The sequence below is a fragment of the Salmo salar genome, chromosome 11 (genome assembly GCF_965601325.2).
Source record: "Salmo salar chromosome 11, fSalSal1, whole genome shotgun sequence".
Taxonomy (NCBI): domain Eukaryota; kingdom Metazoa; phylum Chordata; class Actinopteri; order Salmoniformes; family Salmonidae; genus Salmo; species Salmo salar.
This window is the reverse complement of record NC_138301.1, coordinates 81280330-81300240: the sequence shown is the minus strand read 5'-3', so window position 1 is coordinate 81300240 and position 19911 is coordinate 81280330. Positions and strand designations below refer to the sequence as shown.

General features: G+C 41.6%; 1 protein-coding gene across 3 annotated transcripts in view; it reads right to left on the bottom strand.

Moving 5' to 3' along the window:
* The window catches only part of arhgef28a (Rho guanine nucleotide exchange factor 28a), a 107544-nt gene extending 93132 nt beyond the window's left edge, over positions 1 to 14412 (bottom strand). Inside the window, exons 1-2 of one of the 3 annotated variants that reach the window (XM_082958088.1) lie at positions 14001 to 14412; positions 5315 to 5358 (exon numbers count right to left, since the gene is read on the bottom strand). In XM_082958088.1, coding sequence (XP_082814214.1) covers positions 5315 to 5347 — 33 coding nt within the window. In that variant the 5' untranslated portion in view covers positions 5348 to 5358; positions 14001 to 14412. The remainder of the gene's footprint in view (positions 1 to 5314; positions 5359 to 14000) is intronic. The other 2 variants (XM_014128072.3, XM_045689858.2) reach the window with 2 other exon arrangements.
* Between the last annotated feature and the right edge of the window lie 5499 nt (positions 14413 to 19911).

The following is a 19911-nucleotide window of genomic DNA, read 5'->3' as shown; positions in this document are numbered from 1 at the left end:
CGGCTTGTAACAAAAATAAATAGGCTTTAACGAAACACGGCTTGTAACATAAATAAATAGGCTTTAACGAAACACGGCTTGTAACAAAAAATAAAAAATTAGCAGTAAGCTTTAGTTGTCTTTTTGCACTGAGTCAATTCCTCACGCTGCTGTTTCCAACGTCTTATCATCGACTCATTAAGACCAAGCTCCCGTGCAGCAGCTCTATTTCCTTTTCCAACAGCCAGATCAATCGCCTTCAACTTGAAAGCTGCATCATATGCATTTCTCCATGTCTTTGCCATGATGAGGGTGACAAAATGACTACCGTAATAAGTTTGAGAGTGCTCGATTTAATCTAAACAGTAAACAAAAAAGTTGTTTGACCTTAACCCGTTCGGCAATTTCATTGGTCTAATGAAAGCTTCATGCCGCCAAAAAACTGAGCACGTCACAGAATGTGTTTTAAAAAAAATAAAATAAATTGAAAGCGGGAAAAATCCATTTATTAGCCGCGTCGTTGTTTAAGCCGCGAGGTTCAAAGCGTGAGAAAAAAGTTGCGGCTTATAGTCCGGAATTTACGGTAATCCCAGACAAAGTATTTAGAAAAGATAATTGACTTAAATATTTTTTTATATGATCTTTGAGAACTAGAAATCACCTAAATAAAAAGCTACACAATCAGAGTATTTTTTCACACCGCAACATTTTCGCTCAGATCTGTGGATAATTTTGAATAATTCCCTGTCGCCAATTCCGGACAGAGTTAAGCCATGCCCCCCCCCCCCCCTTCTGCAACCGTTTCCACCGCTGCTAAAAACAAAGAGGTTACAGTAATCATTAACCACAACTGTATGTACAGTAGATAGAGACCCAAACTTTAATACTGACTCAACCAGCAGTTCTTACCCCCTCTATCAAAGCATAGTTGCACCAGGGATACACATACACACACAAACACACACCAATATGTATACCTTTCATTTCCCCTTGACAAAAGTGGTTCTAAATAATCATACAGTGGGGGAAAAAAGTATTTGATCCCCTGATGATTTTGTATGTTTGCCCACTGACAAAGAAATGATCAGTCTATAATTTTACTGTTAGGTTTATTTGAACAGTGAGAGACAGAATAACAACAAAAATATCAAGAAAAACGCATGTCAAAAATGTTATAAATTTATTTGCATTTTAATGAAGGAAATAAGTATTTGACCCCCTCTCAATCAGAAAGATTTCTGGCTCCCAGGTGTCTTTTATAAAGGTAACGAGCTGAGATTAGGAGCACACTCTTAAAGGGAGTGCTCCTAACCACAGCTTGTTACCTGTATAAAAGACACCTGTCCACAGAAGCAATCAATCAATCAGATTCCAAACTCTCCACCATGGCCAAGACCAAAGAGCTCTCCAAGGATGTCAGGGACAAGATTGTAGACCTACACAAGGCTGGAATGGGCTACAAGACCATCGCCAAGCAGCTTGGTGAGAAGGTGACAACATTTGGTGCGATTATTCGCAAATGGAAGAAACACAAAAGAACTGTCAATATCCCTCGGCCTGGGGCTCCATGCAAGATCTCACCTCGTGGAGTTGCAATGATCATGAGAACGGTGAGGAATCAGCCCAGAACTACACGGAAGGATCTTGTCAATGATCTCAAGGCAGCTGGGACCATAGTCACCAAGAAAACAATTGGTAACACACTACGCCGTGAAGAACTGAAATCCTGCAGCACCCGCAAGGTCCCCCTGCTCAAGAATACATTTACATGCACATCTGAAGTTTGCCAATGAACATCTGAATGACTCAGAGGACAACTGGTGAAAGTGTTGTGGTCAGATGTGACCAAAATGGAGCTCTTTGGCATCAACTCAACTCGCCGTGTTTGGAGGAGGAGGAATGCTGCCTATGACCCGAAGAACACCATCTCCACCGTCAAACATGGAGGTGGAAACATTATGCTTTGGAGGACAGGACAACTTCACCGCATCATTTGACGGGGCCATGTACTGTGAAATCTTGGGTGAGAACCTCCTTCCCACAGCCAGGGCATTGAAAATGGGTCGTGGATGGGTATTCCAGCGTAACAATGATCCAAAACACACGGCCAAGGCAACAAAGGAGTGGCTCAAGAAGAAGCACATTCAGGTCCTGGAGTGGCCTAGCCAGTCTCCAGACCTTAATCCCATAGAAAATCTGTGGAGGGAGCTGAAGGTTCGAGTTGCCAAACGTCAGCCTCGAAACCTTAATGACTTCGACAACATCTGCAAAGAGGAGTGGGACAAAATCCCTCCTGAGATGTGTGCAAACCTGGTGGCCAACTACAAGAAACGTCTGACCTCTGATTGCCAACAAGGGTTTTGCCACCAAGAACTAAGTCATGTTTTGCAGAGGGGTCAAATATTTATTTCCCTCATTAAAATGCAAGTCATTTTATAACATTTTTGACATGCGTTTTTTTCTGGATTTTTTTGTTGTTATTCTGTCTCTCACTGTTCATATAAACCTACCATTAAAATTATAGACTGATCATTTCTTTGTAAGTGGGCAAACGCACAAAATCAGCAGGGGATCAAATACTTTTTCCCCCCCTGTAATTAACTATTTCTATACAATGGGTGGGTCTAATCCTGAATGCTGATTGGTTACAACTGCATTCCAGCCAGTGTCTGTTCCACAAGTTACCACCGGCTAAGTCTATTAAATTAAAATACGTATTTACTCTGTTCCATCTGACTGCGCATATCCACTATCTCATCAGCCCAGCCAGGAAATGTATAAACTTGATCTCCACTATAAAAAGCATCTAGACATTATCTCATATTTCTTTTAGACTAACATGTAGTTTTCAACAGCGGAGACCTTGCTGTCTGTCTCTCTGACATTTGCAATATTGTTTCAAGATTCAAATTCGATCTCCAGCTGTGGCATTGTATGAAAGTTTCAGGAGTCGGGATGACACAGACAGGCAGGCAGCTTTTCTCAGCCAGTCGAAATCATAAATCAGCATAATTTTTATATATACAAAGAAATATCAATAGAAAAAACAGGTAAAACGAAACGAAGTGCAGCTAGTTTGCAGTCTTTCCAGCTTCAGTTTGAAGTTATTGCGTTAGCTGTGTTGTTGGCTAACTCCTCTGAACAACAGTGTCCTGGCGAGAGAGCCAGGTGAAATCGTGCATCTTTAGCTCATTGTTATGGATGTATGCAAATAAATGTCACTAGAAAACAGCTTATGCAAATGCAGATACTTTTTTGTTATTCTGGCTGCACTGTTTGACATGACTGTAAGTTTGCCGTAGTTGGCTAGCTAGTAAGCAAGGGATAAGAACGTTGCCAGCCTGTATGGCAATAGAACTTTTAGGACAAACGACTGGGTTGCATCCATAGATACAGAACAAAAAGACTTAATTACTGAGTCGCGTCTCTGGCAACCGAACCGATATAACGAACAACCAGCCGGCTTGGGTAGCAACCCTAGATTTGTGTCGGGACTATATCTTGTGGAAGGATGAAATGGCAGGAATAAATTCATCAAAATAACGTTTTTAATGAAAATATGTTGCATAAAAGTGCTAACGCCCTTGAAGCTGGTGTTTGGAGGATATATTGGCTCGACTTCGTCTCGGGCCGCACAACACCCGTGGCAATATATCCACCCAACAACGGCTTCTCTGGCATTATCACTTAAATAGAATCCCTCACATTCTCCTCCGCTAACGCAAATCACCAGCGGTCTGCCAGTCGTCTACCTGGTAATCTCTCATAGCCAGCCAACAAAAGCACTGCCAGATCACCTCACACATACCACACACACACACACACCCCAAAACACACACACACTTCATCTCATTCAAACTCAGTAAATCGCAGTCTGAAGGTTCCACACACAGCACAAACCACAAACCACCTCTTCAGACCAGACACAGGTAGTTACACAGTGAGAACTTCTATCAATACTACCGTTTGTTCATTGTACTGATTGTGGACTTTCTGGTGTGGTGAGAGGCAAGGCTCTATGTTGTCTTTGTGCAGGTCCGCTACACCATAAAACTTTTACAGGCCAGTTATAATAACTCTTTAAATGAGTGAAATATAGCACAGCTTACATCCACAAAGCAGAGCATTTAAGTCTGGCTCTCATTCAGAGGTGAGAGGAGCCGTGCTGCAGAGGCAGAGCTATGACCTTAGGGTGGAGACTACACTTCACCTTGTAAGACAGATGTGTAGGTTCAACCTTTATGGTACATTTCTGGCCATACAGACATATACCAGTGAGAGTTAAACTGAAACATGGTAAAACCTAGTCAACTCTAGTAAGAGTAAGTGAGTATCTGTGAGTACTTCAAAGTACTGTTGTAAAAACGTCACGGCTCACTAGAGAATTTAAGTTCTGTAATCAGAGATAACGGTCTAAACAACAAGAGAAAACTAGGATATGAATCATGAATGTTGCGTGTTCCATGTGACCCAGTGACTGCTTATTGCGGCCAGATTTACAGATCAAACAGGCGACCAGGCTCTCAATAACAGAAATAAAACGTCTTCAGGTCAACTCTGAAACACTGGTAAACTAGTAAAAAAACAAACTGATACTCTACTCTCACTCTGTCCAGAAATCTGGCAAAACTTCAGCGACTGGCCGGCCAGCCGGCTGGCTGGCCCACCCAGGATTCTACCACACAGGAGAAGAGGGAGAGAAAAAAAGGCAGTATTAGAGTGAGGGGAAGAGAGAGAGTAAGAGAGAGAGTAAGAGAGCGAGTCATTACACATTTAATGAAAATAAATGAGAAGCTTTAAAATGACCTTCTGAAAACCCACTCCTAATTCACCTCAAATAGAAAACACATGTACTGACCTTTAGAATAAACATATAGACAGTCAGGTCTGGGCCTACCTGCTCAGAACCAATAAACAATACATTCATCTTTTATAGTTGTCATTCTCTCTTTTACTGGGCCCTATTTCCTTACCACTTGAGCACACTATTTATCAAACACACACATGCTGTCTCTCACACACACACGTATAAAAGAATGGGCTTTTAGTGGTCTCAGTAGGAGACCAGGCCGGATGTAAAAGGTTTCTATCCCAGGGGAGTGTAACACACCAGGGTTAGATTTCACCTGCAGCCCAACCTCAACACAACGCCAGTCAGTCAACCACCAACCGGAGGGAGAAACAGGGAACGGAGAGAGAGGAAACGGAGAGAGGGAAAATGAAAGGGCATAGAGAGAGAGGTAGCTGAGGAGAAACATTACAGGTAGTCACACTCATGTAGGACACACACACACACACACACACAGAGAATGAACAACAGTATAGCAGTGCTTACATATAGAGGCACTTCTCCTCTGTTCAGCTCCATGTTCTGAGCATCTGATGAAACAATAAGAAGAAAAGTGGCACGGTCATATATATTATTACAACCATAGTACAACTGTAATAACCAATATGTAACAACAACCCTGAATAAATCTGATTAACGACACACTGTAATCATCAAAACAATGATCAGCATGCCATGAAAATATATCCCAGATTTTGTCCAAACGCCTCTCTACAGTAATTCCAGTACTGAAGCAGTTTATTAAATTGGGCAGTCAGAGCTACAGCATCACAAGGCTCTACTCTCCATGCGGAACACAACCTAATCTTCTCTTCATCCTGGTATGTCGGAACATGAGGTCTTCTATGAAACACCGTTATCCTTTCATTATTATCCCATCTCTCCTTCCATTCCTCCGTCCCTTCCTATTTCTCTTTTTTACTCCATGGGAAAGAGTGATCCAATCTGTCTGTCGGTGTCTAGAAGACATGTATTTTACCTCAACTTTCCCAGAATTAGAGAATCAGCTAAAAGTGGAAGGTTTTAGTGTGTAGTCTGTCTTTGCAGGGTACATTATTTTCTGTGTTTCTCTCTCTATTTTGTGGCAGGTTGCAGGAATGGAGGACACTATGCTGAAAGTGTAACTTTAGCCACCTGCATACACCTGATCCAGTCTGAATACACTCTCAGCTGTTTGTGTGTGTGAATACTGCATGACTTCAAAGTGAAAGAGAGATGCTGTCAGCCCTATAGTGGTATAGCTCAGTCTAGACACGGGAATGATGAGAAACAACTATCAAAGAGGAAAGCAACCAAGAAATCTTCCTTGTCTTATGAGTTACATTTTCCACTGTCGTTCCATGATAAAAGTCCCTCAAATTACATGAACACCCAGAGATTTTGACAGGTGATACTCTGAGTGGTGTGCTGGATGGATGTCACAGGAAATGAATATCACTGTCCTTTTCACTGACGGTTGCTAATGTAGTCAGAGGATATCCTTGTCAATAGATAAGGTGTCTGATGCCACGGGCTGGGGCGTGATTTTCATGATCCTGTAACAGGTGTTATTGTCTGGTATTGTCACTCATGATATTATCATTCTATAATGGTGTTATCACTCTCACGGCTGTGGGGTCAGAAAAAAACGTTGGAACTATGGATAGAAAACGGAACTTTCGTAATATGGGTGCAGGGTAACAGTTTGTGTGTGTAGGGTCGCTGTTTATGTGTGTCACTGTCTGATGTAGAATAATCTATATATTCTCTTTCAAATATTTGTTTCGGTATCTCACTATGGGATATCGTTGGACAAGCCTATCACTACGGAAGGTCCAATCACACAACATCTTTCGAAGTCAGACAGGTCGAGTGGCAAATGAGGAGAGACCCTACTCATTATAAGTCCCCACGCACCGCACTCTGGTCATTCTCGCTCTCTAAGCTTTCCTCAGCACGACTTGATCCTTGTCTTCCTGCTTCACTGTTCTCAGGAGAACTGCAAGGCATAACACTACCGAACGTGAGTACTGACCGAAAGGAAAGATTTGCTTTGAGTAGAATTCGCTTCGTAGATACCCATAGACTTCCAGTCATTGTGCTAATGGTAGTTAGCATTGGCTCGTGAAACTACCCCTAACTTCCTTCATACTGGACACAGAGACACAAAAATCTGACTCTGGGGAAGTAGATGAAAGGCCTCATTACCAAAATCCCAAAGTATCCCTTTAACTCGAGGATAAAACCATTGTGTGTCCCTCAGAGTTATGGAACCTGCTACCCCTACTCAAGGAGAACCGAGCACAGCACCTGCACACCCCTGCCCCGGCACCGGCTAGCCATGTGGGGCTATGATAGCTGGCAAGGACACACACTTCGTGTATCACCTGCTTGGGGGAAGAACATGCACTGACGGCTCTCGCTCACCCGGTGTCCTGCATGCATTGTAAGGAGTTGCCGAGGACCGGCCTCAAACGGAGACTGCGTAAAGCAGCCCCTCCTCGAGGCTCCTCTTCCTCATAGCCTCCGGGCGAGGAGGAAACTCCACAACCCCGACCCCAGACCTCCTGAGCTCCCTCCACGAACTTCCACCCGCTGTTTGACAAACACACATCGGGGGAGGGGGAGCTCGTTATCGAAGGGGATGACGATGACCGTATTAGTCGTCTCTTCCCTGACTAAGACAATCGGGAAGAGGAACTCCAAGCCCAGGGCTCAAGGCCCTCCAGTGCCCTAAGCGGAGCATTGAAACCCAATAAGAAGTACTGGCTTATTGATGTTTGCAAGCGGGCTGCAGCCAAACTCAATATTGGGTGGAATGCACCTGAAGGGGGCGGCAACGCCGAGAGGGTCTGGTTCGATGAGAAGAGAATCCCCTCTTGCACAATCCCAGGGAAGCAACTCCTCCCGACGGTCCCAGCCTGTTTGGCGTTAGCCAAACGTAACTAGGAAAAGCCCCTGTACAGCAATGCCCTGACAGGGAGTTTGCAGCTTTGGACATGCAGGGCATGGAAGTGCTGGGTTTCAGCAAGCCTCCGGTTGTAGAGCAATCCTTGGCCAACCACCATAAGCCCAGCTGTGTCCTCTCTAACCAGCATTTCCCTTCCTGGAAAGATGGAGCGCTTCTCAGTCTCAATCCTCCAGAAGGTCTACGAGTCTGTGGCACTTTCAGTATGGACTCTGAGTTTGCCGACGACACTGCTTTAGTAATTTCATATGTATACACTGGTTTCTATTCTACTGTATTTTAGTCAATACCACTCCGACATTGCTCGTCATAATACTGATATATTTCTTAATAACTCCATTCTTTTATTTCTAGATGTGTGTGTATTGTTGTGAATTATTATATATTACAGCACTGTTGGAGCTAGGAACACAAGCATTTTGCTACATCCACAATAAATATGTGTATGTGACCAATAACATTTGATTTAATAACACATCCCTACTGATGGCCTACCAGGTCGGAGCTGTTACAGGAGATGGGCAACCTCCTATGCATCGGGACGGCTAACCATGATCTCTGGGAGGAAATCTGCGTTGTCGCATATACAGTTGAAGTCGGAAGTTTACATACACTTAGGTTGGAGTCATTAAAACTCGTTTTTCAACCACACTACAAATTTCTTGTTAACAAAATATACTTTTGGCAAGTCGGTTAGGACATCTACTTTGTGCATGACACAAGTCATTTTTCCAACGATTGTTCAAAGACAGATTATTTCACTTATAATTCACTGTATCACAATTCCAGTGGGTCAGAAGTTTACATAAACTAAGTTGACTGTGCCTTTAAACAGCTTGGAAAATTGCAGAAAATTATGTCATGGCTTTAGAAGCTTCTGATAGGCTAATTGACATAATTTGAGTCAATTGGAGGTGTACCTGTGGATGTATTTCAAGGCATACCTTCAAACTCAGTGCCTCTTTGCTTGACATTATGGGAAAATCAAAAGAAATCAGCCAAGACCTCAGAAACAAATTGTAGACCTCCACAAGTCTGGTTCATCCTTGGGAGCAATTTCCAAATGGCTGAAGGTACCACGTTCATCTGTACAAACAATAGTACGCAAGTATAAACACCATGGGACCACGCAGCCGTCATACCGCTCAGGAAGGAGACGGGTTCTGTCTCCTAGAGATGAATGTACTTTGGTGCAAATCAATCCCAGAACAACAACAAAGGACCTTGTGAAGATGCTGGAGGAAACAGGTACAAAAGTATCTATATCCACAGTAAAACAAATCCTATATCGACATAACCTGAAAGGCCGCTCAGCAAGGAAGAAGACACTGCTCCAAAACTGCCATAAAAAAGCCAGACCACGGTTTGCAACTGCACATGGGGACAAAGACCGTACTTTTTGGAGAAATGTCATCTGGTCTGATGAAATAAAAATAGAACTGTTTGGCCATAATGACCATCGTTATGTTTGGAGGAAAAAGTGCACCAGTCCCTCCTGCTGCAGGAGGGACTGGTGCACTTCACAAAATAGATGGCATCATGAGGCAAGAAAATTGTGGATATACTGAAGTAACATCTCAAGACATCAGTCAGGAAGTTAAAGCTTGGTCGCAAATGGGTCTTCCAAATGGACAATGACACCAAGCATACTTCCAAAGTTTTGGCAAATGGCTTAAGGACAACAAAGTCAAGGTATTTTAGGGGATTGGAGGGTATTCGAGGCTCGACATGGGGATTGGAGGCTCGATCCCCAAGCGCTGAACCAGATCTGGGATAGATACGGTCGAGACACCATAGATCTCTTCACATAGTACAAAGACGCACACTGCCCGCTGTTCTTTGCCCTGGCAGGAGATGCACCACTAAGGGTGGACACTCTAGCACACCCTTGGCCAAGGGTGCTGCTCTACACTTTTCCTCCTTTCTGCCTAATACTCCCTAATCAAGGTTTGTTCCCTCACACTGGTTAATCTTGATAGCCCCTCAAGGTTAAATGGATAGTCAGATCAATATAATAGTTTGTTTAAAACGTTTGCATGCTTTGCAAGAAGAATGATTTTTCCTAATAATCCCGTTTATATGGACACTTGTGGTGCGCGGGTCAGCTGTTTGTTCACATGCAAGAAATGCTTAATTCTGCAGGAGTTTATAAGGCTATGTGAGAGGTTATAGACCTACAGTCAGTGTCCAGATTTTAGATTCTATTTAACCCATCTGACCAGTAGGCTACAGTTGAAGCCTATTTGAAATCCATCTTGTGACTGTCGAAATGGTATAGTGCCTCACAATCATCACACTGCTATAATCCTCTTTTACCAGTTCACCAAAACTTTTCAAAACATTACTTTTCTGGCCCTCCCTTCTCTTTACTTTACTTACTCTTTACTCTCCATTTCGCAGCTTTTCTCTTATTGAATTAAACTCCGACATTATCTTTTTTGCCTCCATGAATAAATGTTAACTTTTTTTTGCCCGTTCCCAAAAGCATTTGGTGATTGGTGTGTAGGCTATTTGATGCGCGTACAGTTAGGCCCTATAGCCTAGAATTACGTACTAATGCCAGATAAAATAATATTTCATGACTCTAAACCTACCCGCCCCGCGGATACAACCACAGTGACTGTGGGTTATGAGTCAACCTGCGCATCACTAATGGACACATCTGAAATCAGGCTACCTGATGGGACTTAAACCTGCAATATGTAACCTTGTAGGTGACCTGACCAAATTCACATAGAAATGTGAGCTATATATCTGTCATTCTCATTGAAAGCAAGTCTAAGAAGCGGTAGATCTGTTCTATATGCAATATTTCTATGCTTCCCTTAAGTTTATTTTTTAGTCTTTAGTTTGTACACCAGCTTCAAACAGCTGAAAATACAATATTTTTGGTTATGGAAATTATATTTCACGGCGGTTTAGATGGTACAATGATTCTTTATACTATACTTGCTAGGGCGGCAGGTAGCTTAGTGGTTAGAGTGTTGGGCCAGTAACCAAAAGGTTGCTGGATCGAATTCCTGAGCTGACAAGGTAAAAATCTGACGTCCTGCCCCTGGCCATCATCGTAAATAAGAATTTGTTCTTAACTGACTTGCCTAGTTAAAAAAAGGTTGTTTGGTCACAAACTGAAATTAGGCGAATTATTCTAATTTTAGCAACCAGGCAAAGATGGACATTTCTGCATAGTCCCTATTTAAATAAACGCAGAAAATCGCCAATCTAAATAAATGTTTGCAAAGCCTATTTGATTCTGAGATCATACATATAAAGTCTGTATGTGAAAACTATTCATTTTCCCCGCACTTTCTTCACTCACACAAAAGAGGGAGGCTTGCACTACCATTGTTGGCACATGAGCATCTAAAATACACTGCTAGAACACAGATTAAGCTGTTAACATGTCTTAATAATTAAAAAGATTGAAACAACTGCTTTTCTGGGCAATCAGGGTATGCTTTCTTTGATTTTGAATTGACACCAATTAAGATTAGCAGAGTAAAGTGTCCACATGACAAACGCCACACTCGGCCTACTGCCATAATCAGTATAAAATCAGATTATTAGTGCTCATGTAAACATACTCAGTGTGACTTTGTCTTTGTGTTTCTTGGATATTTACATTTGTTTTGTTCACATGCTAGGTTGTTTTCCAATGTTAGTTTGAGTTGGAAAGAACTGCTAGCCAGGAGACATTGAAGATTCCCATCTTTTCAGACACCACGGGAGAGCCCCGTTACCCCAGTAACTGCACACCATTAACTGCAAAGCAGGATACCCTGGGAGAATGATATAATGTCATGTGGAATTGTATAAATCGGGTGGTCTTTTGTTTTGCAAACTCTGCTATTGTGCATTCGGTACAGAAAAAAACTCCATGCAAAAATACTGTGTCTAGAGGTACGCAAATTAAATTAAAGGGCAACTATACCCTCCAAAATATGTTTTTAATTTTCTTCCCAGACCTCAAAGGTCATCTCCTGATGTGGTTTAAGGATTGTTGTGGACTTGGAAAAACAACAAAATTGGATGTTCTATTAAAATAAGTGATTTTTGTGAAAACCTGAAGAAAATCTGGGGGAAATCCGAAATCTCGAAAAACAAAACTGAGAAACCGTATTTGTTGTTGGTGTTACTATGGCAAATAAATGCATTGGTTGGTAATATTTATAAGTGGCAGGTAATGAGTGGCTGGTAGATTTTTTTCATCTACCTGCCACAGTGGTTGGTGGACCAAAAAGGTTGTTTTTAGGCCTTGTTCATAAACCATGTTGTGGGTTGCTCCAAAACCACTCACAGGCATTTGTTTACACCTTGTTCAGTTATGTTACCTCATTAGCTAGCTAGCTAACAACCTGGTTACTTTACCAGTATATCTAAACATTTGGGGGCACCGAAAGAAGGAAATATATTTTTCAAAAGATCAATGATCATAGAAATTAATTCATGACTGATCTCTTGCTAGATCTCAATCAATTTAAAAAATATATGTATATATATTCTGGTGCGTCTAGGCTGCTTTTAACTTTTTTTTTTACATTGGGAAAATATTAATTTAGAGCCCTGAATACACCACTCACCTTGAAAAAGCCCCAGGTGTTGTGACGTCCTCCTAACCCTGACCGCTCTACTCTTCAGTGCGTCTGTGTGTAAGAAACCTGATTTTGGCCCCTAGCCAGACACTGGGCCTGAGGAGACTAGCTTATGAAAACAATGACTAACCAGTCACTCTCTACACAATAGAGGACAAACACGTCAAAACCAGAAGGAACACAAGTTTTGACATCTGGTCATGTACCCAAATATTTTCAAATGTCAATATCCTGAGAGGTCAAGTGTGAATGACTCTGGTTTCTGTCACATGACATCACCCACGTCAACTGTACATTACCTGAACTGGTGAATCTTGATTTCACCATACCGTTTGGTAATTCCAAAATGTAGCAGCTCATTGTCTTTGGTGCATTTGGAACAGGTGCGGTTGTGAGATAGAAATTATTCTCAGGAACATCTAGCTAAATGCTCATTTATGTGTTGATTCATGGCCCCTGAGAAAGGGATGCAAGCTAGAATGATGACAATGTAACACAGCTGCCAAGACAAGCACAATGTGAGTCCTCAGTCTAGGAAACAAAACCAGTAAGGGCTGATACACAGGTGAACTAAGATAGGAAAACGACTAGACACGTCTTTTTCAACCTGATTTATGATGCTATTAAAGTTGCAGACAGTATAACCTATTAAAACTATGTCATCCTGACAAGTGCTCCATTATCGTCACTTCACAACATTTTAGAAGATAGCTGGGATGAAAATATGATTGATTTTATGGTTGTGGAAATGTTATCTGTTGTATGTTATTAAGGAGCAGGTTTCAATAGAATATGGTTCTTACTACTCTCTCCAGTGAACCAGAGATAATGTGGAAAATAACCTTCTCGTGCCAGGTCAGTCCAGGCCACCAACACGATATCATTTGTCACTTATAAGAAAAAAAACTTTTGGTTCCACTTCCAGGTAGAAAGAACCCTTTTGGGTTCCATGTAGAACCCTCTGTGAAAAGGATTTTTTACATTGAACCCAAAAGGGTTCCACCTGGAACCAAATGGGTTCTACCTGGGACCAAAAGGGTTCTTCAAATGGTTCTCCTATGGGGACAGACAAATAACCCTTTTAGGTTCTAGATAGCACCTTTTTCCCCTAAGTGTACAAGAAAGTGAAACAGCTCTATACACAATGCATTATCAACACTCTCACTAGAGTCCAAAACATAGATCCTTATCCAAGACCTTATGGAACAAATGACCTCCCTCTAACAATACATTAGGAACTAACACTGCAGCACATTTTGTCATTGTATTGCATTTGTCACAAAGTATTTAACAAAAACCTGGCTGGACCCAAGTGTCTAGAAAGAAAAGCTCTGGGTGTCAGTGGCAAATAATTGCAAAGGTATGGAAGAAACCTTGAGGAACTATACTCTAAGAGCCCAACCTCAGCAGTACACCGTGTTATACGTATTTATAACGCATTGTAACATCCTCATCATCATCATCATCATCATCTGCCTGCAGTCAACTAGCCTATGCCAATTTACTATTAGAAGAGCGTTGGCATACAACCGCTTGAATTTTGAGTGGGGTTATACATTACAAATTGTCTTGTCTATATTTTTTGCTAGACTAGATGCAAAGCGCTACATTGTGTTGTCGGATTTGACATTACCTGAGTCGTCCGCGCTCTGTTCGCTAGACCTGTTGAAAGCGATTCCCGTGTAGAAAGTTGAGCGATCACTTTCCAACGTCCTATCTACCTCTTAACGTTTACTAATCCCCCCAATAGGCAATAGTAAAAAAAGATCAATAACACGACAGTTTGCGAATCTATTCGGTGAAGTCTTCAGTTCGGTACGAAGAGTGTAGGCAAACTTTATTTTTGGAGAACTGGGTTTCACTAAGCACTGCTGCCAGGCTCGTTCGGTCGGCCCTCTCCTCCACGGTGCGTGGTGGTCCAGCCCCTCCTCCATCAGTGACAACCCAGTCACTCATTAATTATGTACTATATGTAGAAATAAGCACCATGTTTTTATGTGCTAATAACACAAAATCATGGCGCATCGAACTCCAATGTCACGCTCCTTCTGAATTCCTTAACGCGGTGCTCTCGGGAGTTTGCTGATGGTTTGGACGTGGCTAGCTATTTTACAGTGACATTCTCGGATAAGAAATGAACAATAATCGAATGTTTTCTGTATTGACAGGGTTGATCAGTGAAGCTGCAGGTCTCCCCTCTACGGGTCACACCGTCACGTTTCCACAGACCTGGATGAGATGGGAGACATGACGCCACTTAATTTACACTTTTAATGCACAGGGGTGAGGTCGTGGTGAGTGGGACTCGGTTTGCTATGTACGTACAGTGCCTTCAGAAAGTATTCGTGCCCCTTGACTTATTCCACATTTTGTTGCGTTACAGCCTGATTTCAAAATATATTAAATCGTTTTTTGTTGTTGTAAATCACACACCCTTAATGACAAAGTGAAAACATGTTTTTAGACATTTTTTGCTAATTTGTTGAAAATGAAATATATAAATATCGCATTTAACCCGTGTGTTGTCTTAAGGGTAAAACAAATGACCTGCCACAATGTTAACAGCAGAGAAAACCCTCTAAATTATATTTTTTCAACTTGAATTTTGATGAGAGTGACCCCAACATTAGATAAAGTGAAACATCGTCTTTGTTCATATTTCCATGAAAGCTGTACACCACCAGGGTACAAAGATAGTCTATGGTCATTTTTGACCGGGCAGTTCTAAAATCATTTACACACCACAAAAACCACAAAGACACACAATGAGAAATTGTGATTGTGTGCTTCTGATTGAACTCAGACAAAACTAAAACTTCCTAGTGCATGTGCAGCATCTCCCCTCCACATGACTCAAGTTCAGACCAAATAAACAAAATTTCAGACAAAATAAACATTTATTGAAAGCATTGTTTACTAACTGGGAATGCAGTCAGAGGCTATAAAGGTGCTGCAGATGACAGCCCCCCCCCAAGTTCTCGCTTTGCTGAAGCCACGAGTGCACGTTTCAGTGCCCAACAGGTCATCGACCTGATTTTTCAGATGTCCAGCAGGAATAAGGGAACAATGATTTAGAAGAGGAGGAGGTATCTGAAGAAGAAGATGGGGAAGAATACAACACAGAGAACAATGCATCATCTTCAGATGAAGAAGAAATCCCCCAAGCTGAAAGAGAGACATTTCTGTCAAAGAACAGAAAAATAACATGGTCCTTGTCACCATATGACAACCAGGGCAGGATGGCAGCACAACATGTCATAAGGATGACCCAAGGGCCCACAAGACATGCAGTTGCCCATGTCCAGGACATCACCTCAACATTCTACATGTTCATCACACCAGCCATCGAAAAAAATCATCTTGGAGATGACAAATTTGGAGGGTTTCCGTAAATATGAAGACAACTGGAAAAGGATGGATGAGATTGACCTGCGTGCCTACATAGGGCTGCTAATCTTAGAGGGTGTGTATAGGTCCCGAGGAGAGGCTACATGTAGTCTCTGGGATGCAGAGAGTGGAAGGGTGATTTTCCGTGCCACGATGCCACTGAAAGTCTTTCACACTTTCTCAAGAATGTAACGATTTGATAACCATGAGGCAAGACCTGCAAGACGTGTAAGAGACAAACTGATGGCCATAAGAGAGGTCTGGGAGAAGTGGGTGGAGAGTCTGCCATACCTCTACAACCCTGGGCCTGAAGTAACAGTGGATGAGCAACTGGTTCCATTCAGAAGTACATTACAGATATTTCAAAATGTAAGGGATTTTCACTGTTCATTTTATTATGTATTGCTGTAATATCATTGATTTATGTGAATGTTTTCTGTGACACTGATACTAATTACTGATAGTAATCTCTTTTGTCAAAAGGTTGCTGTCCTTTCCAGCAGTATATGCCCAGCAAAGTATGGCATCAAGATATGGGTGGCCTGTGACGCACAATCCAGCTACGCTTGGAAGATGCAAGTCTACACAGGGAAGCCGACCAGTGGAGGCCCGGAGAAGAACCAGGGGATGCGGGTTGTGCTTGATGTGACAGATGGAGTGAGGGGGCACAATGTCACGTGTGACAATTTCTTCACCTCTTATGAGCTCAGCCAGCAGCTCCTGAAGAGGAAGATCAACATGGTTGGCACAGTTAGAAAGAACAAGCCTGAGCTCCCCCCTGCACTCCTCGCAACAAGGGGGAGAGAGGCCTTCTCATCAATGTTTGCCTTCACCCCAACCACCACTCTAGTTTCTTACCTCCCAAAGAGGAACAAGAATATAGTCCTCCTGAGCGCACTGCACAAAGCGGCTGAGATCAGTGATCGTGAGGACAGGAAGACAGCCATCATCTTAGACTACAATCACAACAGAGTAAGCGTGGACAACCTGGACAAGGTGATTGTAACTTACAGCTGCAGGAGGATGACTGCCCGCTGGCCCCTGGTCATCTTCCATAACATCATTGATATGTCCTCATACAATGCCTCCGTGATATGGAATAAGATCAACCCTACCTGGATGCCTGATAAGCGGAACAAGACGAGGGTGTTCCTGGAGCAGCTGGGAAAGGCACTTGTAACCCCACAAATTCAAAGAAGGGAGCACCTCCCCCGCACAGCAGCCTCTGCAGTGCTTGTGAAAGCTGTTCAGGGGCTGAATCTTGTCCTGATCCACCTGAGGCTGCAGCTGGGGCAGGCAAGAGGAGGAGATGCCAATTCTGTCCCCCAAAGAAGGACTGTAAAACAAATACTATGTGCTGCACATGTGAGAAATACATCTGCAAAGTCCATGCACACACACTTGCATACTGTCCTACATGTGCTAATTAGAGTTGATTGATTTGTTCTTCGTGTTTTTGTTTTGTATCTATTATCTTATTCTTATATATTGTTGTTTATACACCTTGTGGGAGGGGGCAATGGTTAAAAAAAATGGGAGAAGACTAGTATTTTGAAGTTGAATTCCTCATTGTACAGTATAAGAATATATCACTATTTTGCCAAAAAAGTTCAAGACTTGTTTCCTTTCAATAAAATGCATTCAAAACTACTTTCTGCACATTTCTGCTACTTTCTTAGGCTATACAAGTGCTATCTCTTGCTAAAAATTTTTTTTTAAATGTATGTTTACACCTATGCAGTACATTTAGCAACAATAATAATAATAATAATAATAAAGAAAACAATGACACGTATGTTGTAATAAAAACGAGTGGTGTCTTCTGATTAAATGCAGTCTTTCTGCATTGTGAAAATGGAAAACCCAGATAATCAAAGTTTGTGATGAATGACAGGTTGTTTCTTCATGCAAACCTGATTTGGGGTTTAAAATTCAATTAAGTTACTTTATTTTATGGGTTTAGTGAAGGCGGGTCATTTTTTACCCTTAGGACAAGGGTAGTATACAGAACGATATGACTACACAAGGGTTAAGTATAAGTATTAGCACCCCTGAGTCAATACTTTGTAGAAGCACATAGCAAAGGGTTGTGAATACTCATGTACATGATATATCTGTATTTCAATTTCAATACATGTGCAAACATTTCTCAAAACATGTTTTCACTTTGTCATTATGGGGTATTGTGTGTAGATGGGTGAGAGAAGAAGAAAAAAAATGATTTAATCCATTTTGAATTCAGGCTGTAACACAACAAAATGTGGAATAAGTCAGAGTATGAATAGTTTCTGAAGGCACTGTAGAAAATAATATGTTCCCTTATCAGTGCCTCCTGAAGAGACAGGAGTCTTTTGAAAATGTTTCCAACATGTATTTTTACAGTAGCCCATTACATGGTAGAAAGGTAGCCTAACAACATAAGAATGAATTCGTATGGAACAATTTATTTCCATGGGGAGTTATATTTGTATGCCATCCAAAAGACTTAATTTGCATTGGAAGTGAGTTTTGCACAATCTATTGCACTGCTTGTCCTCCCATATGGTCTACCATAAGTGAGCCCAACCTCCCATACAGAAAACATATCTTGCTGTTCTCCACTAACTTATTGCTGTACTCATGCCTACAAGGTCATTACTCATACTAGTGCCCATAGCAACAGGAGGAAATGAGAGGGAGTCCAAATGGAGTTACCGCCCTTCCTGCTTAACCCATTAACTCAAATTGAGCAAACATGGACTGGAGAATCAGTTAAGGCTACAGCTCATTGGCAGCAACAACAGCAGTAGCAGCAGCACAACCATAAACAAATATAAAGCTATGAGTAGGCCTATAATGCGTGCAGGTGCTGGGGAAACAGTTGAATACCAGGCAGAGACCACTACAGTTGTACCATTGAGTACAGCTTGTATCCCAAATTGCCTGCAGCAATTATTGAATGAATGGAGAAATGTGTGAAATGTAGACCAGAGGACTCAGCCCCTCGGATGACAACACTTCATTCATCAAGGTTATTGGACTGAACCAGTTCTGCCATCTGCAGTCAAAATCACTAATCCCACATGTGCAACTGGACACAATAGATGACATGACTGCATGACACATTGTTTTCTCAAATGCATCTCTTATACTCAGTACATGAGAAATACACTTTTTAAATATTATTTTATAAAGACAATAAAAAAACACTTTCTGATGCTTTAAGTACAATCAGACTCACCAACTCATTGTTTGATGTCACATTCAATAGCAACAATTTCAGTTCAGTTACTCATCATGAACTTGATTCGTTGCAAGTCAAGTGCCAGTGTGACAGATTGGTCTATACTGCCACCATGTGTTCATTAGATTTCATCACATACTGGGAAAAAATAACAAGATTGGGGTAGGTGGCCCCTAGGTGCAGATCTAGTCCCAGACACCAAACACCAATTGAGTAAAGAGCTTGGGTTAAAACCTGAAACTTAGATCTGTTTAACTTCCTCTTACACATCCATTTACATTTATTTTTTATGTTATCAACATATATTTGTCATACAAGCACAGTTTAAAAAAACACTATGGTTCTCTATTAGCCTGGTTGCCAGTCTGTTTCAGCAACATTTTGGGACTGGCTGCCACATCCAATTTCTGTTATAAAGTCAAGAATGTATGATGGTATATTATCATTCTGATTACATTTACTCACATAGATTACATGTCAAAGACAGAATAAATTGTGGTTGAGGCATTTTCCAGACATAAATGAGTATGCACCAATAATCAGATTTAACATAGTTCAGCCTGCTAGAGGGTTGAGGTCAGCTCAGCATCATTCTTTCAATAGCTGAGTGTTAGTTGAGTTCATTGGCGAAAATCTGATATCAACTTGAGGGGACAATTACATGAAATTTTCTCAAGAGCAATTCCTGAGGGGGACACCAAAAGTAGTGCTGTAAAACATAGCCTACATTGTAATATGGTAAATGTATATTGAGGAACCAAAGAAATAAGGTGTTTGCCGTACTCCTAACTACCGGTACCCAAAACTACACAACTAATCACAACAGCAATACCATTGCCTTTAACAAATCTTAGTTCAGTCACCAGTTTAAGTTGAGAGTGGGGGTCTCCATGGCATTTTCCAATTATGTTCCTATTTTACAAGTTTAAAAAAA